The sequence below is a fragment of the Rhinatrema bivittatum genome, chromosome 9 (genome assembly GCF_901001135.1).
Source record: "Rhinatrema bivittatum chromosome 9, aRhiBiv1.1, whole genome shotgun sequence".
NCBI lineage: Eukaryota > Metazoa > Chordata > Amphibia > Gymnophiona > Rhinatrematidae > Rhinatrema > Rhinatrema bivittatum.
Genome location: NC_042623.1, coordinates 183,082,385 through 183,109,493, shown reverse-complemented (window position 1 = coordinate 183,109,493; position 27,109 = coordinate 183,082,385). Strand labels below are relative to the sequence as shown.

General features: G+C 47.3%; 1 protein-coding gene across 2 annotated transcripts in view; it reads left to right on the top strand.

The window, feature by feature from the left end:
• The window catches only part of NMUR1 (neuromedin U receptor 1), a 37,725-nt gene extending 11,889 nt beyond the window's left edge, over positions 1 to 25,836 (top strand). For both annotated transcript variants that reach the window (XM_029617000.1, XM_029617001.1), the window contains exons 2-3: positions 1,842 to 2,778; positions 25,362 to 25,836. In XM_029617000.1, the coding sequence (XP_029472860.1) occupies positions 1,860 to 2,778; positions 25,362 to 25,756 (1,314 nt within the window). In that variant the 5' untranslated portion in view covers positions 1,842 to 1,859 and the 3' untranslated portion in view covers positions 25,757 to 25,836. The remainder of the gene's footprint in view (positions 1 to 1,841; positions 2,779 to 25,361) is intronic.
• Positions 25,837 to 27,109: the final 1,273 nt, after the last annotated feature.

The following is a 27,109-nucleotide window of genomic DNA, read 5'->3' as shown; positions in this document are numbered from 1 at the left end:
TTCCATTCGAGGGCCTTCACTGGCGTCGGAGAGTGTCAAATCGGGCTCGGGCCTGGCAGCAGTAAGTGCAGCAGTCTGCGAGCCTGCCCCGGCAAACACAACAAGCATTTGTGCGCACATGTGCGAGGATTATACAATAGATGGAACACGCGCATGTGCTATATGCATGCATATCTGCTCATTTTAACACATGCATCTCTTTTAAAATTCACCCTTTAGTGTGCAGAATATGTGTGTGCGCTCGCTTTTGTTGTTCAGTATGTGTTAGGCATGCATTTTTTCAGCTTGTGGCGTCGTGCCTTTGGTGTGCAGTCTGGATTTGGCAGGTGCAGTTGTACTTGTTATTGGAGTATGGTAAGGCTATGGATACGGCACACAGTCGTGCAGTTCTCCCGCAGTAAGACTTTGAATTTGGCATATTCCTATGGTAAGGCTCTGGGTTTGGCACACTGTAACGATATTACTGCAGTAAGTGTGGTGTGCAGGCTTTCAGTGTGCAGTATGTGTGGGGTGTGCCTGCTCTGCGTGCAACGTATATCGTTTCGGTTTGCAGCGTGTATGCTTTCGGTGTGCAGCATAGGTCCAATTTTTAAACTATTGCTCTGCCAAAAGGCTCATATACACGAGTGTGTGGGCGGCACGCGAGTGACACGCATTTTAGAAGCCGCTAATTATGCACACGTATGCATGCGTGAGCTGATACAGGGGGTGGGGCATGGGCGTTCCAGGGCGGGGCCGCAGTATGCGGCAGCTTGTTAGCTGTGTATTTTTACTGCTGTTCCTGATGAGATGAAAGTCTTCAGAAATCGCCTTTTAGGCCTAACCCGACATGTTGAGGGGTTTGGGTCAACTGGGGGGAGTGGGGGGAGTGCAGGATGAAGAACCAGAGAGGTCTGGATGACCTCGAGATAGACTGGGCAAAGTGGTGGACTACTTTATAAAACTGAGAATGCACTTCCCGCGAGCATGCTTTAAAATCTGCCTACTTGTGCCCGTTAAAGCCGACAAAAAAAATCCCAAGTAAGTACGTTTGCTTGAGTAACGACTTAAAATTAGGAGCACATTTATGTACGGTAGAAGTATTTTAAATCATATGCGCGCACGATTTAAAGTTCCAGCATGTGTCCACTCGGGCACCGGTGCGCTTGTTTTAAAATTACCGTCCCTGTGTGCAGTTTGCGCACTTTCAGTCTGGATTTGGCAGGTGCAGTTGTACTTGTTATTGGAGTATGGTAAGGCTATGGATACGGCACACAGTCGTGCAGTTCTCCCGCAGTAAGACTTTGAATTTGGCATATTCCTATGGTAAGGCTCTGGGTTTGGCACACTGTAACGATATTACTGCAGTAAGTCTCTGAATTTGGCATACTGGAGTGCGGTATTCCTACGGTGATGCTCTGAATTTGGCACACCATAGTGTGGTATTCTTATTATAAGGCTCTGACTTTGGCACATTCTAGCATGGTATTCCTGTGGTAAGTCTCTGGATTTGGCACAATAGAGGGCGGTATTCGTTTGGTAAGGCTCTTGAGTGAGCATCTTGTAAGGCGGTATTCCTATAGTAAATCTCTGGAGCTGGCGCTCTAGAGTGCGATATTCCTGTGTGGTAAGGCTCTTGAATTGGCATATTACAGTGCGGTATTTCTACGGTAAGGCTCTGGATGTGGCACGCTGTAGTGTTTGGCACAATATATGTTAACGCTTTGGGTTTGCTATACTGTATTTCCTATGGTAAGATTCTGGCTTTCGGCACACTGAAGGTGTAATCATTTTATGATAGTGGATACTAATGTGCCCACAGATGCTCTTCTCTAATGGAATACTCCCTCTTCTCTTTACAGCCTGAACGACTGGTGAAAATGTTGCGGTCATATGCCAACTCTTCCATTGTGGAGATTCTACAACACCACAGAGAACCGACTCACAGGCAGGGCTACCAAGACCAGTGCAACAGAAGCCATCAGGAAATCATTTTGGGCTGCGATTTTCCAGATCCTGAGGACTGTAATTCTACCATAGAGGAGCTATTGTTCAAATATTTAGGCCCTAGGAGGTCCAGTTTCTTCACCCCAATCTGCGTCATTTACCTTCTTATTTTTGTAGTGGGTGCCATTGGAAATACCTTGACCTGTATTGTGATCATCAAGCACAAGATCATGAAGACACCCACCAATTATTACTTGTTCAGTCTTGCAGTGTCTGACCTCTTGGTCCTGCTTTTGGGGATGCCTTTGGAACTTTATGAGCTGTGGAGTAATTACCCCTTTCTCTTTGGAACTGGGGGCTGCTACTTTAAAACCTTGCTTTTCGAGACCGTTTGCTTCGCTTCCATTCTGAACGTGACGGCTTTGAGTGTGGAGCGCTACATTGCCGTTGTCCATCCACTCAAAGCCAAATACGTGGTGACCAGAAAGCATGCCAAGAGGGTCATTGTTACTGTTTGGGCGATCTCCATCCTCTGCTCCATTCCCAACACCACCCTTATCGGTATCGTCCACCTGGATGTGCCTGGCAGGGGGGTGATCCCCAATTCTTCCACCTGCACCTTAGTGAAGCCACGTTGGATGTACAACCTCCTCATTCAGATCACCACCATTCTCTTCTTCTTCCTTCCAATGGGGACCATCAGCATCCTCTATCTGCTCATTGGCTTGCAGCTCAAAAAGGAAAAGATGCTGCAGGTACTGGAGACGAATGCTGCTGGAGAGGGTGACAGGTACCAGAATGTCCGCATCCAGCAGGAGAAGGCCAGAAGGCGGCAGGTCACTAAGATGTTGTGTAAGTCTGCAAGTTTGAGATTTTCTTAAAGGGGAAGAGCTCTGGAATGGATGGGACAAGTCGGTCATACCCTGTTAATGCTGTTAGTCCGAAGTTAGAAGAGACATACTGGCCAAATTATTTTAGATAAATCAGTCGGCATTCAGCACAACTGCAAACCTTGTGATCCTCCATTTTATTCATATTTTTAGAGAACTGGTGCATAGAAAAGTGCGCACATGATTTATACACGCACTCCCCCGTCTCACATTATATACACGGTAAAACAAACAGAAAACGAGCTGAATTAGTACATGTTTGAAGCTCGTGAGCAGCGGCGTCAAAGTAAGGCTGAAGCTTTACTGCTGCTCAGAATATTCAGACTTGTACTAATTCAGCCTGTTTTGTCACTCTGTTACTACAAGCCCAGTAGAGCACATGTAGTTTTCTGGGTGCTTATAGTTAAGCATATTTTGGAAAGGTACCAAGGACACTCTCTTTCCTGTGAGCTTTTTCTATCAATCTAAAAGCTTTTACACAATTAGCCACATTTGAGAACCCACCACGTGAAAGGGTTTTCGCCAGCCTAATCCTCCCCGCCTGTGATAGTCTGGAAGGCAGCGTTTAAAAATGGCAGTAGAGGGGGGGGGGGGGGGGCTGAGTCCTCACTCACTTCCTGTTTATGTTACCACTGCTGCCACAATAGGAGGATTTCAACAGGAGGCGGAAGCAGTACAGTCCTGCTGGGGGGACCATCTGCCTGGTGCAGTTGCCGGACAAAATAGATTGTTAGGCAAGGGCTGATTTTGGGAATGCCCCTTTCCCTTTTGGGCTTGTAGACTCCTGGACTGTCTCAAAATGATGAGTATATGGTGCTCCCCCCCTCTCCTCCCTGCTTGGCACCCAGAGAGGTTGCCCTTCTTGTCCATCCCTTTTAATGGCCCTACCTCTGCCCCTATAAGACAGAGGGTCGCACCAACAGCCTCTTAGTGTAACCCCATCTTGGGAGGTATGTCATGTTCCGGCGGGTCCATAAACGTATTTATAGTTCTCCGGGGCAGGGACATTTGACTAACTCTTCTCGCAGACTCCTTCCCCAGGGTGTGGATCCTTTTATGGGGGGGAAGGATTTATTTTCAGGACCCAAGTGCTAGGGTTGGCATCTTCTCTTTGAGATATCCTTGGGAGAGGGGTATTCTCTTCACTGGGTGCAATGACTGCCAAATAACCACACTGGACTCACTTGGATAGTGTCCAAAATAAAGTCTTTACTGTTTAACACTGATGATTAATGGCACAGTAAATATGATTCTGGCATCACAGGCTTCCTTGTTTTCTTTACAGACATTTTTCTCTAAAAGGTTAGTTAAAATTTGTAACCTATCATTAAAATCATCCATTGTACCTGAAGACTGGAGGGTGGCCAATGTAACCCCAATATTTAAAAAAGACTCCGGGGCGATCCGGGTAACTATAGACCAGTGAGCCTGACTTCAGTGCCGGGAAAAATAGTGGAAACTATTCTCAAGATCAAAATCGTAGAGCATATAGAAAGACGTGGTTTAATGGGACACAGTCAACATGAATTTACCCAAGGGAAGTCTTGCCTAACAAATCTACTACTTTTTTTTGAAGGGGTTAATAAACATATGGATAAAGGTGAACCGGTAGATGTAGTGTATTTGGATTTTCAGAAGGCGTTTGACAAAGTCCCTCATGAGAGGCTTCTAAGAAAACTAAAAAGTCATAGGAGATTACAGACTGGTTAAAAGACAGGAAACAGAGAGTAGGATCAAATGGTCAATTTTCTCAGTGGAAAAGGGTAAACAGTGGAGTGCCTCAGGGATCTATACTTGGACCGGTGCTTTTCAATATATATATATATATAAATGATCTGGAAAGGAATACGACGAGTGAGGTTATCAAATTTGCGGATGATACAAAATTATTCAGAGTAGTTAAATCACATGCGGATTGTAATACATTACAGGAGGACCTTGCAAGACTGGAAGATTGGGCATCCAAATGGCAGATGAAATTTAATGTGGACAAGTGCAAGGTGTTGCATATAGGGAAAAATAACCCTTGCTGTAGTTACACAATGTTAGGTTCTATATTAGGAGCTACCACCCAGGAAAAAGATCTAGGCATCATAGTGGATAATACTTTAAAATCGTTGGCTCAGTGTGCTGCAGCAGTCAAAAAAGCAAACAGAATGTTAGGAATTATTAGGAAAGGAATGGTTAATAGAACGGAAAATGTCATAATGCCTCTGTATCACTCCATGGTGAGACCGCACCTTGAATACTGTGTACAGTTCTGATCGCTGCATCTCAAAAAAGATATAGTTGCGATGGAGAAGGTACAGAGAAGGGCAACCAAAATGATAAAGGGGATGGAACAGCTCCCCTATGAGGAAAGGCTGAAGAGGTTAGGGCTGTTCAGCTTGGAGAAGAGACGGCTGAGAGGGGATATGATAGAGGTCTTTAAGATCATGAGAGGGCTTGAAAGAGTAGATGTGACTCGGTTATTTACACTTTTGAATAATAGAAGGACTAGGGGGCACTCCATGGATTTAGCAAGTAGCACATTTAAGACTAATCGGAGAAAATTCTTTTTCACTCAACGCACAATAAAGCTCTGGAATTTGTTGCCAGAGGATGTGGTTAGTGCAGTTAGTGCAGCTGGGTTCAAAAAATGTTTGGATAAGTTCTTGGAGGAGAAGTCCATTAACGGCTATTAATCAAGTTTACTTAGGGAATAGCCACTGCTATTAATTGCATCAGTAGCATGGGATCTTCTTGGTGTTTGGGTAATTGCCTGGTTTGGCCTCTGTTGGAAACAGGGTGCTGGGCTTGATGGACCCTTGGTCTGACCCAGCATGGCAATTTCTTATGTTTTTATGTTCTTATCTATGCAGGAATATTTTATATCAGGTTCAAAGAAACTTCTAGCATCTCGTGCTTGGATAACTAGGGTTCCCAGGTGGGCAGTATCCCTTAGTTGTGTGGGAGACCCCTTCTGAACTGGTAAAAATGTAAAATCCCTGCCTCTGCGCAGAGAGTCCAAATCTCTCTCTCCCCAGGGGGTGAAGACTCCGGATGGATGTCCTAAATTATCTTTATAGTCCTTTTTTGTCACGGTTAGTGGATCTTCAGACTCTTTTATATTCCTTCACAGTTCAATCTCTCATCTGGATCCCCCTGACGGAAGGGATCCCTGGGTGCAAGTGACTAACCTGCCCCAATGCAGGAAAGAAGGGGCAGCCAAAAACAATCTTCCTCCTGGATCTTAAAACTCAATATCCTTTCCCCTCAACTGAAAGTAACACCAGAGTTGCTTCTTGCAGTGTGTCACCACCTCAGAAGGGCAGGTCCTTTCTATGCCTGGGCATCTCAAACACAGGGTTCCTCCTGCCCTGGTTCCAGGAAATGCCCAGATGTCTCACAAGGCTCCAACCACTTAAAAGCTTAAACCCAAAAACAACTCAGAGGGATGTCCCACCAGCTAATGAGTAGACTGGAAGGGAAACCCTCCTGATCCTGGTCAGGATCCTCAGGCTGGATTAGCCTGCTTCCTCTGACTGGGCCTGAAAAATCACAAAACAGGTTAAGCTCTTAACTACCTCCTAACTCTCTCGGGAGAGAGATGTTATAAAGCCTTTCAGGGGGACAGCCACTCCAGGCCCCCACAGAGAGAGGGTCTGCAGTAGAATGGATCCTCCCTCCATTCACTAACCTATGCTCTTACTAAGGGCTCACCCAGGCTTTAATGACAACAGACTGGCTGTTGGTTATATTAGATTTTACATTTAACACGTTGCTGACCATTGGACTTTAAGAAGAGGATAGGAGATGGTGGAAGGGTCAATGGCCATGGATAATTCTTCCTATATTTTTGTATTTTAGCCTCTCTCCCCAAACCAGCTTCTTAGATATTGGAAAACAGCCGCTTTATCCTATATATCCACCCCTTCTCCTCCCTCAGAAGTTTCACCTTCTCTCCTCTCTAGTGATACTTAAATCCTCTAATATAATCCATTAAGGTATAAGAATAGTATTTACTGACCGATTTTCCAAGCCCAGGCCCCTGTTCTAATCAATTGGTGAATGAGCAATAGCTAAGGTTAAAGCCTTGATGATTAGTAGTAGCTTGGTTCAAAGTCCTGATGATTAGCAGTAGCTTGGTTTGAAGCCATGATGATTAGTAGTAGCTTGTTTTGAAGTCCTGATGATTGGCAGTAGCTTGGGTTGAAGCCTTTATGATTAGCAATAGCTAATCTTGGCAGTAGCTAAGACTGAAGCCTTGGCACTTGGTGCTACTGCTCACAAGTTTCACACTTGTGCTAATTTAGCCTGTTTTCTGTGTATATATGATAGTCTTAAATTGTGTAAGCTGTGTGTTGTAGTACAAGTGTTGGCAAGACCTCAGTGATCCCTGCTTCTCGCTTTTTTCTTTCGAGCCTTTAAAAAATGTCACCACCCTCAAGGATTCCAGTTTTCTGCAGCACCAATGTGGCTTCGAGAGTTTTACACTATGTAATTGTTGAAGAGATATTTCTGCACTAAGAGCTCCTCTTCCACTACTAGGAATGTAAGTGAAGGGGTGAAAGCTTTACTGCGCTAATCCTCCTCGAGCCCCTGATACAGTTAGGGGCAGCTTTCACAATGTTGGCACTGGGACAAAGGTTGCAGAGATACATTTTGCCCCTGACTTTGCACCAGAGGTTTTACCAAAGCCAGCATCCTGTCTCCAGGCACCCTGCAGATCTCATGAAGCAGATCACTTTCCCTGGGATAGCAATAGCTTTCTTTCATCTACCTGGCTAATATTGCATTACGGAGTTTTCCCCCAGGAACTTGTCAAAACTTTGACCACATCTTCCTGCAACAGATTCCACAGCTCGACAGTGCACTGAGTGACAACATATTTTCCATGATGGGTCTTAATGGAGTCACTTTCACAGGCATTTATGTGCACAAACCTGGCTTTATGAATGTGTCTTTTTGAAAATATCCCTGGCAGGTAGGCACGGAACACAGTTTTGCATATTTTTACACACGGAGGCGAAATAGGTATTCTAAGGGGCAGGACCGTGATTTACCTGCGTATTTTTGATTTTCAAACGTTTGCGTCTAAATCCAAATGCACACAGTGTGACTCCAGCTCATGATCATGTAGTAGCCATGTGGGATTGTGAACATTTTCAAGGCAGATTTATGCGCATAAGTTCCCTTTGGGAATTCAGGCTAAAGTCTGCCAGTAAAACGTTGCCACAGACTTTATTTAGCCTGTTAGATTCGTGCACTGTGCCCTTGTGTAAGGGTAAGTGGATTTCAGATTCAGATCACTGTACTGGCATGACAATTTTACATATATTGCCAAAATCAGAATGATTAAATAAAGGGGAAGAAAGGGAAAAACAATTACAAAATAATACAGAAAGTGCAACAGGGACAACATTCAGATTTTGGTGTGGTCCATGTTGCCCCTAGTCCTTTATTTATCCGTTCCGCCGCACTCGTGATTTTATAAATTTCTACATCCTGTTCCCCTCTCAGCCGGCTCTTTTCCGAGCTGAGGAGCCCCAGCCTGCGTAGCCTCTCATCATAGGAGAGATGCTCCAGCCCCCTTTTAGTTTTTTGTCGCCCTCCTCTATGTCTTTTTTTGCAATGGGGCGACCAGAGCTGTACACGGCACTCGAGCTCTGGTCGCATCGTGGCCCGATACAGAGGGGCAGCAGGATCTTGTCCCTTTCAGATCATTCCTAACATTCTGTTCGCTTTTTTGACTGAACCGAGGATTTCAAGGCGTTGTCCACAAGGACTCCAAGTCCTTTCCTTGGGTGGTGACTCCCAATACAGAACTCGGCATCGTGTACCTGGAGCTGGGATCATTTTCCCTTATGTGCATCGCTTTGCACTTTTTCACATTTAAATTTCATCCGCCATTCGTTTGCCCAAGCCTTCTAGTCTCACAAGGTCCTTCAGCAGTTCCTCATAATCGGCTGCCGTTTTAACAAATTTGAATAATTTTGTGTCATCTGCAGATTTGATCACCTCCCGCCTTTTCCAGGTGATTTATGAATGTTAAACAGCCCCATTACCAATCCCTGTGGTACTCAACTAACGTCCTTTCTCCATTTGGAAAGCTGACCATTTAGTCATATCCTCTGTTTCCTGACTTTTAACCACAGTTACCAGTCCACAACTGGGCACTGCCTATTTAGTTTCCTGAGGAGCCTCTCATGGGGAACTTTGTCACATGCATATAATACATCAACCAGCTCACCTTTATCTATGTCCTTTATTTACACCTTCAAAACAATGCAAGAAACTTCCCCTTGCTAAAACCGTGACGACTCTTCCCCATGAAGCCATGTCTAGCCATAAGGCCAGTGATTTTGCTTTTAAGAATGGCTTCAACCGTTTTGACTGGCACTGACGTCAGGCTCACCGGTCTATAATATCACGGATCACCCTTGGCGGCGTCTCGCTGGCCGCCCTCCCCAGTCTCCAGGCCCCAGTGGCTGGTTTTTTACTGACAGGCTGCGGGTGCACACTTTGTATTAACAATAAATAAATAAATAAATAAATAAATAGGAACGGGCTCCGACCATGCTTCCTTGTTTCCCCAACCCAAGGATGGTGTCCCACTCGCCACAGACAGAAGGGAACCGGGATTTATCTTCCCTTACAAGGTTTTGGAACCCTTGGTGGGAATTTTTAAACGGCAAATCATTCTTCCTCCTGCAAGGTGCAAATCTTACTGGCCTTGTCCAGTTCTGCACAAGACATTAACCCTACGGTTACTGGTGCTGTGAGTCGGGGGGGGGGGGGGGGGGGAGGCTATTTCTGCCGGAAAGGACGTGGTAAACACCTCGGCACAGCTGTGTTTACAAGGCCGGCTCCTGCACAGCATCCTCTGTCTGAGACTGATGTCTATCACTGGGGCCAGAGGATCTGTCCTACTATGGAAAGAAAGCAGAGAAAGCCGTCAGCAATGCGTGACAGGGCTGGCAGATATTTATGGAATTATTCTACAGTTATTGTTTCATTTTTAATATGTTCCATATCCCTGCTGCCTCCCGGGAGCAGCCATTTCAAACCAAGAGTTTTTTTTTCTTAATCTCAATTTTATGCTCAACGAATTTAAATACGTGAATAATTTAATTACATATGCCCTTGTAAGGGAAATGCTACTTCTCATTAAAAAAAATATTTCCTCCCAGTTCGCACTCCCATCTGGCTTCCAGCTCTTGGCTGAGCCCCAATCTCATTGTACAGAGGTAGCCCTGCATCTGCCTGTGCTGTACCTCTACTGTGCGGTGATGGGGAGTGTGTGTGTGTGTGAACCTCGCACTGCCTCTGCCTATGCTATGCCTGCAGTGAGGCAAGGGCAGTGTGTGTGTGTGTGTGTGTGTGTGTGAGGGAAGCATGCACCTTTGCTGCTTGTGCTGTACCTGTGCTATGGTAGGGTAGTGTGTGGGGGGGGGGGAGACTTCTCCTCCAGGAACTTATCCAAATCTCTTTTAAACTCAGCTACACGAACTGTCTTAACCGCATCCTCTGGCAACAAATTCTAGAGCTTAACTGTATACCGAGTGAAAAAGAATTTTTCTGATTTGTTTTAAATGTGCTATCTGCTAACTTCATGAAATACCCCCTAGTCTTTGTATTATCCAAAAGAGTAAATAACCATTTCACATTTACATGTTCAAGTCCTTTCATGATTTTGTAGACCTCTATCGTATCGCCCCTCATTCTTCTCTTCTCCAAGCTGAACAGCTCTGACCTTGCACGCTCGCTGCCTGTGCTGTACCTGTACTGTGGCACTGTGGCAAGGGCAGTGTTGAGTGTGAGTGTTGCGATCCCCCCTGCTGCTGCGCTACAGGAGGTCTCTTACCTTCCTCCGGAGGCCGCTCTGAAGCCTGGGCCTCGCCTGTGTTCCATCCGGGCCTTGCTCCAGGGCCTGAGAGGCCTAGCTGTGCCTGTGGCTTGCTTGCCATCTATCTATTGTGGGTGGGGAGGAGGCGGAGGCGGCCTTTGGCCGCCCCGCCCCCTAAAGAAACAGGGAGAAACAGACAACTAAAGAAAGGGAAGGAGAATCCATTGCACCCCAGCGCCCCCTTGCGAGGGCGCCGGAGACTACCAGCATGGGACAAAGGAAGGGAAGGTAGGAGGGGCGACAAAACAAGAGGCCACTAGGACACACGTGGCCGAAAAAGCAAGCAGGAGGCTGGAAGCAGGAAGCAGCAGTAGCTGGAACCGGCAGGCAGCAGCAGCAGCAGGGCTCAGGAGTAGCAGCAGGGCTGGAGGCCCAGGAGACTCAAAGTCACAGGGCTGGAGGCCCAAGAGAGACAGCACTACAGGACTGGAGGCCTAGCAGACACAGCTCCAGGGCCTGAGAGGCCTAGCAGACACAGCTCCAGGGCCTGAGAGGCCTAGCTTTGCCTGTGGCTTGCTTGCCAGCGTTTGGACTTCCTGTCTGGCGACGCCCTTCTCCTAGGGGCTGGCCCGCAGCTCTCCACCTGACTTATAGGACCAGCGGTGGGTGGTCCTGGCAAGCTCCTCCCAGGGAGTTGCCTTCTCCCTCCAGTACTTAAGGACTTTCTGTTCACTTGCAAAGGGCCTCCGGATCGGGCTCTACAGTCGTCTGTAACTTTGCCGATCCAGGTCCCCCGGTTTCGCCTATGCCTTGATGGGTTCCTGTCCAGTGTCTCTGCCTAGATGTTTGTTCCTGTGCCTGCCAGCCATAAGGACTTCGGATGTGAGTATCCCAGCATCGGAGTTCCTGTTCGCCTGGAGTTTCCCTGCACCCTCCTTCTCAGCGTGGTCCGTGACCAGCCTTCCTGGGCTGTGTAGGGCGCGTCTGGGACAGGGTGGTCCGCAACTCAGTCCCACGGGTGGGCTGAGTAGGGCGCCCTGATGGACAGTGCCATGTTTCCGTCCAGCCTTGTCTACAGTGTCTGCTTCAGCCCTTGCCCGGATGTCTTCCTGTCTCTGCCTTGACCTACGTCCTCGTCTGGTTCCTGAGCCTTCTGTCCTGTTGGGCCCTGGAGTGGCCAACAGGAGGGATACGTCCCACGGGCTCTTGAGCTTCTGCCAGCCGAGGGGGCTTCGGATGTGAGTATCCCAGCATCGGAGTTCCTGCTCGCCTGGGTCTTTCCTGTGTCTCGCTTCAGCCCTTGTCCTGATGTCTCCGTCTTGCTTCAGCCTGCTTCTGCCCCGTCTGATGTCTTCTGTTTAAGGACTCTGTCTGCCCTCGCCTCTGTCCGGCCTGCTGCCCATTGCCGTTCCCTGCGGCAGGTCCGAAAGGGCCGGGAACAGTCGGAGGACCGTTCATTAGTCAACTTCCCCGTGTTGGCTACCATGGGCATGCAGGTCCGGCTGAGGGTTGGACTCCCTGCTTCTGTTCCTGCCTGCCTGGCTCACCATGCCTGCTCAGCTCACCTCCCACGGTGGGGCTTGGGGCTCCTCCTTGAGTCCTGCCGTGGCCCAAGGGCTCACCACCACCCGCTTACGACGACCGCGCCCGCGCGCGCTCGTAACAGTGAGTGTGTGTGTGTGTCTGCAAAATCTTGCACTGTTGCTGCCTGTGTATGTGTGCATATGCTGTTCACATTCTGTGAATAAATGGAACGTTTCCATCTCAGTGAATCCAATAAATTTTACCAGTACTACATATTCATTTACTAAATAAATAAGAAAAGCACAGTTTTAAATGATCTGTCAAATGAAAGTAAAAGAACAGGTTGAGGTTTAATTATAAACGTTCTTTTGCTAATGGGAGCAGATAAGGGATGAAAGTGTGGCTGGGGCTGGAGTTTCGCAGGGTTTCTCCTGGTCTTTCTTCCCCTGACAGTCCAGAGCTTTCACTCTCAGGAAAATGAATCATCTTTGACGGGGTAACACCATGATAGAGCCCAGAGCAAGGGAAGGAGAAGCACAAATCCATCTCTGTCTATCTGCTTCTCTTCAGCAGACTCCAGGCCCATACACAATTTTATGCATTTATAACAGATTTTACATGAAAAATGACATTCTGAGGTAAAAACAATATACACATTGTTGTGATAGTTACATGCACTGTTGTGATGCCAACAAGAAAACTCTGCAACTTGGAATTCATATGGTATCACACCTATTGTAACGTTTCATGTGGGCATGGTCCTCTCGTATTAACACAGTACTATCTGCCATCACTCAAAAACAGTCACAACCCTACCTATGAAAAGGAACACCACAAATATTACACCAGAATCTAAAATATCAATACACCTCCTATCAGGAAAACCGAACAGGCCAAGTTGCTACAGATCCCTACAGAGAAACCACATGTTAAAAGAATGCTTCATCTCAGTCTCTGCATGCAGAACACAAACCCTCACCAAATACAGAATAAAGCCACCATAAAGTATAAATAGAAATGTGCAGACAAAAACTGAACTGTAAAACGCATCACGCCAGACTCTATACATTGCAACAATGGAAAAGCAAAAATTTCACCATTCCTCATGAAACAATCAATAAAATCAAGATATATAAACCATTAATCATAATAGTAAAATCATGCTAATAAAATAATTTCAAAACAGCTGATGAATAGAATATCCAATAAATAAAGACTCATGCAAATTTTACCAAACACTAGGGGTGTGCATTCGTCTGCAACGTATTGGTAATCCGCAACATAAAGGGCCATATTTGTTGTATTCGTGGGGAAGCGAAACGTATCGCGATTCCCCACAAATACAACAAATCTTCACCGAATTATTCGGCCGTCTAAAGGAGAGAATTTAAACAAACCCCCCACCCTCCTGAACCCCCCAAAACTTACCAAAACTCCCTGGTGGTCCAGCGAGGGGTCCGGGAGCCATCTACTGCACTCACGCAGTCGGCTGCCGGTATTCAAAATGGCGCCGATAGCCTTTGACTTTACTATGTCAAAGGGGCTACCGGTGCCATTGGTCAGCCCCTGTCACATGGTAGGAGCAATGGACGGCCGGCGCCATCTTGTATGGATATCCCCCTAACATATGGGGATATCCATACCAGACAGAGACAGGGAGAGCAGAGGGAATGGATGCAGGGGGATATTTGTGGCACCCCTACCAGGTCTGGCCACTAGATGCCACTATCCCTGTACTTAGAACACACTTAGAAAGGGAGCCATCCAAAACCTTCAGCCCCACCCACCTGGAGATTCTGATTGGATGACTCAGTGCTATTTAGCCTGGCCATTTTAATACTTGGTGGGGTTCAGTTAGAGAGAGCAGCTGCAGAGACAACATGTACTTTTTCCACTCTGCCCAAAGGAGATTTCTACTCTAGCATAGAGACTGTTAGCTTGTCCTCCATGAGAGGATGATTTTGTTATCCCCTTAGGAGAAGGTGGATGTCTTTTCAACAGAGGCTTGACTTTATTCAAGAAGATTTCTACAGTAATGAGCTGTTCTAAGCCCTTTGGGTAAGGGATATATAGTTAAAATTCATTCTCAATGGAGAATTCTCTATACCAAAATCGATTACTGTCCTTAAGAACATAAAAACATAAGAACTGCAATACTGGGTCATCAAACCCAGCATCCTGTTTCCAACAGTGGCCAATCCAGGCCATAAGAACCTGGCAAGTACCCAAACATTAATTAAATCTCAAGCTACTATTGTTTAATAATTAATAGCAGTTTATGGATTTTTCCTCTAGAAACTTATCCAAATCTTTTTTAAACCCAGCTACACTAACTGCTGTAATCACATCCTCTGGCAAAGAATTCCAGAGCTTAACTATGCACTGAGTAAAAAAGAATTTTCTTCGATTAGTTCTAAATGAACTGCTTGCTAACTTCCTGGGGTGCCCCCTAGTCCTTCTATTATCTGAGAGAGTAAATAACTGATTTACATTAATCAAGTCCTTTCATGATTTTATAGACCTCTATCATATCCCCCCTCAGCTGTCTCTTCACCAAACTGAAGAGCCCTAACTTCCTTAGCCTTACCTCACAGAGCAGCCATTCCATGCCATGTATCATTTTGGTTGCCCTTTCTGTACCTTCTCCATCACAACTATATCTTTTTTGAAATGCGGCGACCAGAATTGCACACAGTATTCCAGGTGCGGTCTCATCATGGAGCGAAACAGAAGCATTATGACATCCACTGTTTTATTAACCATTCCCTTCTTGATAATTCCTAACATTCTGTTTGCTTTTTTGATTGCCACAGCACATTGAGCCAACGATTTCAATGTGTTATCCACTATGATGCCTAGATCTTTTTCCTGGGTGGTAACTGCTAATATGGAATCTAACATTGTGTAACTACACAAGGGTTATTTTTCCCTATGTGCATCACCTTGCACTTGTCCAGTCTCACAAGGTCCTCCTGCAATTTATCACAATCTGTTTGAGATTTAACTACTCTGCATAATTTTGTGTCATCCACAAATTTGATCACCTCATTCATTGTACCCTTTCCAGATCATTTATAAATATATTAAAAAGCACCAGTCCAAGTACAGATCCCTGAGGCACTCCACTGTTTACCCTTTTCCAAAGTGAAAACTGACCATTTAATCCTACTCTCTGTTTCCTGTCTTTTAACCAGTTTGTAATCCACTAAAGGACATAGCCTCCTATCTCCTATGACTTTTTAGTTTTCTTAGAAGCCTCTCATGAGGGACTTTATCAAATGCCTTCTGAAAATCCAAATACACCACATCTACTGGTTCACCTTTGTCCATATGTTTATTAACCCCTTCAAAAAAATGTAGGAGATTTGTGAGGCAAGACTTCCCTTGGGTGAATCCATGCTGGCTGTGTCCCATTAAACCAGATCTGTCTAAATGTTTTGTGATTTTATTCTTTATAACATTTTCCACAATTTTTCTCAACACTGAAGTCAGGCTCACCGGTTTATAGTTTCCCGAATCACCTCTGGAGCCCTTTTTAAATATCGGAGTTACACTGGCCATCTTCCAATCTTCAGGTGCAATAGATGATTTCATTGATAGGTTACTAATTAATTGAATTAGGTCTGAAATTTCATTTTTTAGTTCTCTCAGAACCCTGGGGTGTATACCATCTGGTCCAGATGATTTACTACTCTTCAGTTTGTCAATCAGGTCTACCACATCTTCCAGGTTCACCGTGATTTGCTTCAGTGGATCTCAATTATCACCCATGAAAACCATCTCTGGAATGGGTATCTCCCCAACATCCTCTTCAGTAAACACCGAAGCAAAGAAATCATTTCTTCCCTAAGTGTTTGTTGGTACTTGCTTAAATGTTAATATCCTTTTATCAGGTTTGATAAATTTATAAAACTTCATTACAAGGATGTTTAATTTATTTATGTGAATTTTTTAATTAACTATTATTTTTCTTAACAGGTGGAGTCTCCTAATAATTTTTGACACCTTTCACTCTAATTCATTATTTATTTACAGGAAAGTTACACTGAAAAATAAAATGATGATCCTGTGTTCCAACCTTTTAAGAAGAATTCTGTTACTCTAATGGTGATGGGAAGGGAAGAAGGAGTTTAAATGAGGAAATTTCAATGTGAAATTACAAAGTATTTTTCAAGGAAAAGATTTTGATGAGATAATAAAGTATTCCAATGTGTAGTATCCCCTCCTGAGGATGAACTAGTAATAATGGGCCGATTGTTGAATAATGAAAGAATGAAATGGCTTCCATTACAGGGATAGTGAATGAATCTGCTGCTGCTAATGGAGTGATGTCTACATTTGTGTAAACTGCTTTCATTACAGATGGTGAGAGAGAGTCTGCCTCATTTTGAGTGGTGACAACTCCCGTAACTGTTCCAGCAGTGGCAGTGCTGGCCCTCAGTTCAGATTCACCGCTATTCGTCTTACACGGGAATAATTGGCCAAAGGATGTATATTTAATGTTATGTATTGAACGCAGGTGTTCTGGGTTTCACGTGAGCCACGTGTGCTCTACCCAGCCAATCTGGTCACAGTTCCTAGGGAAGATGCGCCCCCTAGTGGTGGGAATATTTATCTACCACCTGCTTACTATTGGCAGCTGTATTCTGTGACTTGTGTAAGTGTCCTTCCTCAGACCATTTGTTTTTGGGGAGGGTGGCACTCCTATCAGATCTGGCCGCTGAATGCCATTATCCCTGTACTTAGAGCCTCCGTGGCCTTCAGGCCATCCCACCTGGAGATTGTGACCGGGCGACTCAGGGCTATTTACCCCGGACATTTCAATTCTCCGGGGGGGCAGTTAGAGAGAGCAGCTGCGGAGAGGACGTGTACTTTTCCCGCACTCCGGTGGGGCCTCCCAGCCTTACCCGAAGGAGGGTTCCCATTCTGCACTCTCTTCTTATAATTTAGACTTTTAAGGCTGATACCCCTTTGGGGCAGGAAGGCTCCCTATAGGGGGACCAACCGCTTGTCAGCCTCCTCTACTCGCTAGGCAGGCAGGCGCCAGGGATGGATCCTGCTGCCAGAGACAGTGAGGGCGGAGGAGCTCGTCCAGATTAAGACAAAAGTATTTTTTTGGGACCACAGACTAGTGGGAAAGGTTTTTTGGATCCCCCTTCCCCACTGGGATTTCAGGGCAGGATTAATAACCCTGGCCCCCAGACTCTTCCGCCAGAGAAATCACCAGAATTAAGTTAAGGAAATGAGCAGCTGAAGAAAAGGAAAGAGGATAAGAGAAGGAGATCCCGTCGGGATTTTCACCCAGGGAATAAGGGCAGGCTGGGTGATCATGGGAGAGAAGAGGTCTAAAGGTAGGGTTTTTGTAAAACAAAAGGGACTCCCCTCCACTAGGAGAGTCTGCAGGTTTACAATCACCATGGGCTCTACCCAGAGATCTGTAATAAGGACACCTGCCCGCGCAGAACTGCAGACAGATGGACACTCCTGCATCTGGACAAATGGACTTTCATTTAAGAATCAGGAAACTTTATTATAACCCCCAGACCTGGTCCTGTCTAATTCTTACAGCCTCTCACCTCATGAGATGCACCTAAAGTACAGCAAACACACACCGGCGACCTCCATTCATCATCTCAGCCATAAGAGAGATAATCCCCCCATAAATAGAGTCCACCAGGAATTAAGAGTCAGCATGGAAGTCAATGCTTACCCGGAGCTCTCCCCAAAAATATAAATAAGATTCTGTGCCCTTGGGAATTAAACTAAGGGTTACATATCCATGCCAGGGAGAGCAGAGGATATGCAGGGGGATATCCATGCCAGGCAGAGCAGAGGATATGCAGGGGGATATCCATGCCAGGGAGAGCAGGGGGAATGCAGGGGGATATTTATTTATTTATTTATTTATTTATTTTATTTTAAATTCTTATATACCGACATTCCTGTAGAGTATACAGATCATTCCGGTTTACAGTACAACAGAACCTTCGCATGGGGGCGATACAATGAACATTTGTAAATTAGAAAATTTGAGACACAAGTAACAAAAACAACCCAAGTATATAAACATATCCAACCCAAGTACCTGTTCAACAAAATAAATAGCATATAAAATAACTAATACTGACTAACATGTGAAATAGGGGTACATTGCAGTAGAATGGGGAGACTGGGGGGCTGGGGCATAAGGGAGCAGGAGAAATGGGAAGGGAAAGAACAAAAGCAATGTAGAAGGAAGAAAGGCTCACGATAATGCCAGGGAAGGAATGGGTTGAGGATGCAGTGTGCACCAAATCCGCGAGCCCTAGTCCTTGTCTGTAAGGAGGTATCAGTGTGTGCTTAGGTCTTCTGAAAAAGCTTGACTAAAGAGCCAAGTTTTAAGTTTTTTCTTGAAAGTCTGAGGGCATGATTCTTGACGAAGATCCGGGGGCAGCGTATTCCATAGAGTGGGCCCTGCTGTTGATAACGCTCGCTTTCTTAGGGCGGTTTTTGCAGTGGGGGCATACAGTGAGCCTTTGTAAGCTCTTCTGACCGGTCTGTCTGAGGTGTGCGGACGAAGTTAGCTGCTTAGCTTGAGAGGGGAGATGTTATGGATGTCCTTGTGGATCATCATAAGAACTTTGAAAGAAATCCTAAATTTAATGGGTAACCAATGAAGTGACTGTAGGATGGGGGTGATGTGATCTCTTTTGTTGGAGTTGGCAAGTATCCTGGCGGCAGCATTCTGGACCATCTGCAGTGGTTTGATAGAGATCGCAGGGAGACCGAGGAGGAGGGAGTTGCAATAGTCAATATTTGAGAGGATGATGGATTGCAACACCAGGCGGAAGTCTTGGGAGTGCAGGAGAGGTTTCAGTTTTTTAAGAACTTGCAATTTGAAGAAGCAATCCTTAGTGGTATTATGGACAAATGTTTTAAGATTAAATTGATTGTCCAGCAGAACCCCTAGATCACTGACGGAAGGAGAGTGATTGATAAATGTTTTTGCGAATTGTGAGGAGCTTGGAGAGTTGAGGAGGATGTTGTTTCTGTCTGGCGATATGATGAGGATCTCCGTCTTGTTAGTATTGAGGATCAAATTTAGACTGGTGAGAAGGCAGTTGATCGAGTGCAGACAGCTATTCCAATCTGTCCAGGTTTTTTGGAGGGAGTCTGTGATTGGGAGAAGAATCTGGACATCATTGGCGTAGAGGTAAAATGTTAATTTTAAATTAGTGAGAAGCTGGCAGAGTGGGAGCAGGTAAATGTTGAAGAGGGTGGGTGAGAGGAATGATCCCTGGGGGACTCCCAGGTTGGCTCTGATAGGGTGTGATTCCTTGTTGTTGATCCTGACCTTGATATCCGTGGCATGGATCTCCATGCCACGGAGAGCAGAGGGAATGCAGGGGGATATCCATGCCAGGGAGAGCAGGGGGAATGCAGGGGGATATCCATGCCAGGGAGAACAGAGGATATGCAGGGGGATATCCATGCCAGGGAGAGCAGAGGGAATGCAGGGGGATATCCATGCCAGGGAGAGCAGAGGGAATGCAGGGGGATATCCATGCCAGGGAGAGCAGAGGAAATGCAGGGGGATATCCATGCCAGGGAGAGCAGGGGGAATGCAGGGGGATATCCATGCCAGGGAGAACAGAGGATATGCAGGGGGATATCTATGCCAGGGAGAGCAGAGGGAATGCAGGGGGATATCCATGCCAGGGAGAGCAGAGGAAATGCAGGGGGATATCCATGCCAGGGAGAGCAGAGGGAATGCAGGGGGATATCCATGCCAGGGAGAGCAGGGGGAATGCAGGGGGATATCCATGCCAGGGAGAACAGAGGATATGCAGGGGGATATCCATGCCAGGGAGAGCAGAGGGAATGCAGGTGGATATCCATGCCAGGGAGAGCAGAGGAAATGCAGGGGGATATCCATGCCAGGGAGAGCAGAGAGAATGCAGGAGGATATCCATGCCAGAGAGGGACAGGGAGAGCAGAGGGAATGCAGGGGGATATCCATGCCAGGGAGAATAGAGGGAATGCAGGGGGATATCCATGCCAGGGAGAGTAGAGGGAATGCAGGGGGATATCCATGCCAGGGAGAGCAGAGGGAATGCAGGGGGATATCCATGCCAGGGAGAGCAGAGAATATGCAGGGGGATATCCATGCCAGGGAGAGCAGAGGGAATGCAGGGGGATATCCATGCCAGGGAGAGCAGAGGATATGCATGGGGATATCCATGCCAGGGAGAGCAGAGGGAATGCAGGGGGATATCCATGCCAGGGAGAGACAGGGAGAGCAGAGGGAATGCAGGGGGATATCCATGCCAGGGAGAGACAGGGAGAGCAGAGGGAATGCAGGGGGGATATTCATGCCAGGGAGAGCAGAGGGAATGCAGGGGGATATCCATGCCAGGGAGAGCAGAGGGAATGCAGGGGGATATCCATGCCAGGGAGAGAGACAGGGAGAGCAGAGGGAATGCAGGGGGATATCCATGCCAGGGAGAGCAAAGGAAATGCAGGGGGATATCCATGCCAGGGAGAGCAGGGGGATATCCATGCCAGGGGGAGACAGGGAGAGCAGAGGGAATGCAGGGGGATATCCAAGCCAGGGAGAGACAGGGAGAGCAGAGGGAATGCAGGGGGATTTCCATGCCAGGGAGAGACAGGGAGAGCAGAGGGAATGCAGGGGGGATATTCATGCCAGGGAGAGCAGAGGGAATGCAGGGGGATATCCATGCCAGGGAGAGCAGATGGAATGCAGGGGATATCCATGCCAGGGAGAGAGACAGGGAGAGCAGAGGGAATGCAGGGGGATATCCATGCCCGGGAGAGCAGAGGGAATGCAGGGGGATATCCATGCAAGGGAGAGCAAAGGAAATGCAGGGGGATATCCATGCCAGGGAGAGCAGAGGAAATGCAGGGGGATATCCATGCCAGGGAGAGTAGAGGAAATGCAGGGGGATATCCATGCCAGGGAGAGTATTTATTTATTTAGGCCTTTTTTTATACCGACACTCATGATACCAATCATATCGTATCGGTTTACAATAAACAGCGGTGCAATAACATAACAACAATGTGAACAATAGGCGAAGAGTGAAAAAGTGAATAAAAGTTACAATAAAACAGGGGCACTTGAACTGGGAGGAGTAAAAGCCAGAGTCGTGGCTAACATAGAAATAAATAATATCTAGTCTCAGAAATAAATAATATCTAGTCATATACTTAGGACTATAATAATCACTTGTACTCAGGACTGTAATATAACGCCAGAAGCCATTTTTTTTTATTTACAAATTTTTGTATACCGACTTTCCTCAAAAAGAAATCAAGCCATGTCAGGGATGGGGAACGTCGACTGGCGGACCAAGGCGAATTATAGCAGTTGGGGTGGTCATAGATCAGGGAAGGCTTGTAGAAATAGCCAAGTCTTGAGTTTCTTTCTGAATGTCTGCGTACAAGGTTCTTGTCTAAGGTCCGGGGGCATGGTATTCCAGATGGTTGGCGCTGCTGTCAAGAAGGCTCGGTCTTTGGTGGATGAGAGGTGTGTGAATTTGGCAGGGGGGTGTGTAGCGAACCTTTGTATGCTTCTCTGATGGGTCTGGACGAGAAGTGTAGCGTGAGTGGGTAGTGTATATCGATGGGTGTTCTGTTGTAAATAGCTTTATGGATGATGGTGAGACACTTGTGTAGAATTCTGAAGTTTACTGGGAGCCAATGCAGGTTTTTCAGGATAGGTGTGATATGGTCTCTTCTGTTGGAGTTTGTTAAAATTCTGGCGGCCGAATTTTGTAGCATCTGAAGCGGTTTGGTGGAGGAAGCGGGAAGGCCTAGCAGAATGGAATTGCAGTAATCTAATTTGGAGAATTTAATGGCCTGGAGTACCGATCTGAAGTCATGAAAATACAGTAGCGGTTTGAGTCTTTTTAGTACCTGAAGTTTGAAGAAGCAGTCTTTGGTTGTGTTGGTGATGAACTTTTTTAGATTTAGCTGGTTATCAATTATAACTCTGAGGTCTCTTGCTTGGTTGACCAGGGTGTTGGTGTGACTTGAATGTAGGGTATCTTTGTGGTTGAGAGATATAAGGAGCATTTCTGTCTTGGACGTGTTGAGCACAAGGTTTAAGGTAGTAAGGAGGTCGTTGATTACTTGGAGGCAGTTGTCCCAGAATTTCAGTGTTTTTGTGAGGGATTCGGTAATAGGGATCAGGATTTGGACATCGTCGGCGTAAAGATAGTGTTTGAGTTTAAGATTCGTAAGCAGCTGGCTAAGGGGGAGAAGGTATAGGTTGAATAGTGTAGGAGACAGAGAGGAGCCCTGTGGAACACCTCTTGTGGTGTTGATGAGCGGAGATTCCTTATTGTTGATCTTTACTTTGTAGCCTCTGTTCGTGAGAAAGGAATCGAACCATTTGAAGGCCGTACCTGTTATCCCGATGTCCAAAAGTCATTTAAGGAGAATGGAATGATGCCGAGATGTCGAGGAGTATTAGCAGGAAGGAGTGCCCGGAGTCCATAGAGTAGAGGGAATGCAGGGGGATATCCATGCCAGGGAGAGTAGAGGGAATGCAGGGGGATATCCATGCCAGGGAGAGTAGAGGGAATGCAGGGGGATATCCATGCCAGGGAGAGCAGAGGGAATGCAGGGGGATATCCATGCCAGGGAGAGCAGAGGGAATGCAGGGGGATATCCATGCCAGGGAGAGTAGAGGGAATGCCGGGGGATATCCATGCCAGGGAGAGTAGAGGGAATGCAGGGGGATATCCATGCCAGGGAGAGCAGAGGGAATTCAGGGGGATATCCATGCCAGGGAGAGTAGAGGGAATGCAGGGGGATATCCATGCCAGGGAGAGCAGAGGGAATGCAGGGGGATATCCATGCCAGGGAGAATAGAGGGAATGTAGGAGGATATCCATGCCAGGGAGAGACAGGGAGAGCAGAGGGAATGCAGGAGGATATCCATGCCAGGGAGAGTAGAGGGAATGCAGGGGGATATCCATGCCAGGGAGAGCAGAGGGAATGCAGGGGGATATCCATGCCAGGGAGAGACAGGGAGAGCAGAGGGAATGCAGGAGGATATGCATGCCAGAGAGAGACAGGAGAAGGAAATGCAGGGGGATATCCATGCCAAGGAGGGAGAGAGAACAGTGGGAACGCATGGGGAGCATCCAGGCCAGAAAGAGAAAGGAAGAGCTGAAGGTACACAGGGGGATATCCATGCAAGGCAGTGTGAACACTCAGGGAGCTGCAGTACCAGTGCTGGTTCTGGAGATAACTGGACTTTGTGAAGGTGCTGATAACTTTTAGGGAACAATTCTCCAAAGTGTCTGCACTGTTGCAAAGTTTCCTCACCGCCCTTGCACCAGTTCTATCCACAAAGATTTGCTCTTGCTTCTTCTCTGGATACGTTTTTCCCTTGAGAAACAATTCCATGTAATTGCCTGATGCAAGCCAACCCCTCCTCTGAGCCCAGATACGTTCCCTGGGGTTATAAGTGCACGCTATCCTTCCATGTACTCTTACCTGGGGAAAGGGTGGCTCTTAGTGGCCCAGCATAAGAATTTTCCCCTGAAGCTGTGTGTGGGATCATAGCTCCTCGTGCATCTTCTCCTGATCTAACGCTGATCCCAGTACAAGGGTATTCCAGCCTGCTGCATCCATCCCACAGTATCGAAGCACCTCTAAACCAACCAAGGTCACTGGGGAATAAGGGCACTTTGCAGACAGCAGCCACTCGTTGGACCCAAAGGAAGGACGCACAGAGGTGAGAACGGGCCAGTGGGATGAGGGCGCCCGGCAGTGATCTGTGAATCTAAGCATTAAATGGTTATTTCTGAATCTTGGATGGGTCTTCAGCAAGTCGGCGCAATTCCCACATCCCCTCCTTCTCGTCACTGTTGCGCCGTCACCGCAGGGTGAAAGTAAAGTTTGAAGCCTGGCCTGGGCTCTGCATAGTTGTGACCGGGGTAAGCCTTCCCCGGGGTGGTCACTTCCGGGGGCGCACGATCGCATTGATCCCCTCTGGCCTCTGACTCCTTCCCAGCTTGACTCTTGATCCCGGGGGGGGGGGGGGGGGGGGGAAGACTCTCGTTTATGGCCCAGACAGTGAAAAAGCACTTTAGTGAGTCCCTTGTGTGTTTATTTGCAGCTGTGGCATCCCTGGGAGGGAGGTGCTGTGAATAAGCAAACAGGACCGGGTGCTGGGGGTTAAACAATAATTTTACTGTTCGGTGTGAGGCAAATAAAAGTCCATCTTTAAATCGTGCGCAGTTACAGATGATGACTTTACAGGCAGAGTGCTCGACTGTGGGTAGGGGGGGTCCTTGTCTTTCAGCTTCCCATGGTGGGGTAAGCGGTGCCCTCAGAGCTCTCCCAGCGGCTTCCTGCTAACATAGCGAAGATCCTCCCTTACAGTCCTGCACGCCCGGCCCTGTGCCCTGCTCCCAGATTAGTGGAGATGCGGACGGGTCTGGAAGGGCGACTCCTGGGGTTGAAATGTCTTTGGGTGGGAACCTGCTGCCCCAGCCTGGCTCCCAGTGACGAGGGGGTGACTTAAAGCCCCTTCAGGAAAAAAAAAAAAAAGTGAGGTTTCCTTCTTGACAAGCAGGATACATTTCGGACATTAAAAATCTCACTCAGAAAGATCTGTCACCGGTCTTGCCCACCTAGGGAGCAGAGTTGGTGCCGACGGATCTTCAGTCCTCTGGCTTGAGAACCCTTTTGCCCCAAAGGGAAATCCGGCAAAAATCTATCTTACTGAACTGCAAACTTAGGGATCCTCTGGCAGGTTGTGCACAGAGGCCAATCCCCTACAAAAAAAAAAAAAAAGGGGGTGGGAATCCTGATGAGGCAGGAGGCCTCAGCAGGGAGGGGAAAAATCCTACATCTTGCCCCTCTGGTGTCTGCCCTGAAATTAAACTACCAGACCTTAAACCAGAAAATGGCTGGTTAATGAGGGCCTGAGTAACCAACCCCTGGCCTTCTGAGTGGGAGGAAGGCACGAGGGGATGGATAGCTCAGGATGTTTTAGAGAAAGGGAAATGGAACCAAGGTATATGGTGACAGACTTGGGGGGGTCAGATCGCACCAGCACAGTAACTGATGAGAGCAGAGTGAATCTCTGCAGGGGATCTGTGGCGAGCACCCGGTTAGTTTTGTGGCATCTTACTGGCCCCCCTTGCACTGACCTTTTGCTGTGGCTCTGCTTTCAGTTATCCTGGTGGTGATGTTCGGGATCTGCTGGGCACCGTTCCACACGGACAGGCTGATGTGGAGCTTCATTGACACGTGGACCGGTGAAAGTCACGAGATATTTGGCTTTGTCCACGTCATCTCTGGTATCTTCTTCTACCTGAGCTCAGCCATCAATCCCATCCTGTACAACCTGATGTCCACGCGTTTCCGGGAGATGTTCAAGGAGGTGATGTGCCGCGGCCGGCTGAAGGGGCCAGGATCCCGGAGGTACAGCTCCAGCGTCACCAGGATCACCACACGCAGCACCGTCTCTGAGCAAGCCAGCAATGGCCTGCCCCTGTCAGATGTGGAGGAGTACGAGGTGTATCTGGAGTGTGAGAACGTGGAAGAAATGGAAACTTCCTTTTCCTAATTTCTGGCATCCAGGACCCCAAGCTACAATGATCATTGCAGTGACATCGTTGGCACCTAACTTCATGATAGGATGAGGTTTTAATCCAGTCCTGCTTTCTATCTCCCATCCCAGTGCATTCTGGGCCTCATCTTCCTGCTCTCTATCTCCCATCCCAGTGCACTCTGGGCCTCATCTTCCTGCTCTCTATCTCTTATTTCAGTACATTCTGGGCCTCATCTTCCTGCTCTTTATCTCATATCCCAGTGCATTCTGGGCCTCATCTTCCTCTTCTCTATCTCCTATCCAATACTTTCTGGGCCTCATCTTCCTGCTCTCTATCTCTTATTCCAGTACATTCTGGGCCTCATCTTCCTGCTCTTTATCTCCTATCCCAGTGCATTCTGGGTCTCATCTTCCTGCTCTCTATCTCCCATCCCAGTGCACTCTGGGCCTCATCTTCCTGCTCTCTATCTCCTATCCCAATACATTCTGGGCCTCATCTTCCTGCTCTCTATCTCCTATCCCAGTGCATTCTGGGCCTCATCTTCCTGCTCTCTATCTCCTATCCCAATACATTCTGGGCCTCATCTTCCTACTCTCTATCTCCTATCCCAGTGCATTCTGGGCCTCCTCTTCCTGCTCTCTATCTCCCATCCCAGTACATTCTGGGCCTCATCTTCCTGCTCTCTCTCCCATCCCAATACATTCTGGGCCTCATCTTCTTGCTCTCTATCTCCTATCCCAGTGCATTCTGGGCCTCATCTTCCTGCTCTCTATCTCCCATCCCAGTACATTCTGGGCTTCATCTTCCAGCTCTCTATCTCCTATCCCAATACATTCTGGGCCTCATCTTCCTGCTCTCTATCTCCTATCCCAGTGCATTCTGGGCCTCATCTTTCTGCTCTCTATCTCCTATCCCAATACATTCTGGGTCTCATCTTCCTGCTCTCTATCTCCCATCCCAGTACATTCTGGGCTTCAATTTCCTGCTCTCTATCTCCTATCCCAGTGCACTCTGGGCCTTATCTTCCTGCTCTCTATCTCCTATCCCAGTGCACTCTGGGCCTCATCTTCCTGCTCTCTATCTCCTATCCCAGTGCACTCTGGGCCTCATCTTCCTGCTCTCTATCTCCTATCCCAGTGCACTCTGGGCCTCATCTTCCTGCTCTCTATCTCCCATCCCAGTACATTCTGGGCCTCATCTTCCTGCTCTCTATCTCCCATCCCAGTACATTCTGGGCCTCATCTTCCTGCTCTCTATCTCCCATCCCAGTGCACTCTGGGCCTCATCTTCCTGCTCTCTATCTCCCATCCCAGTGCACTCTGGGCCTCATCTTCCTGCTCTCTATCTCCCATCCCAGTGCACTCTGG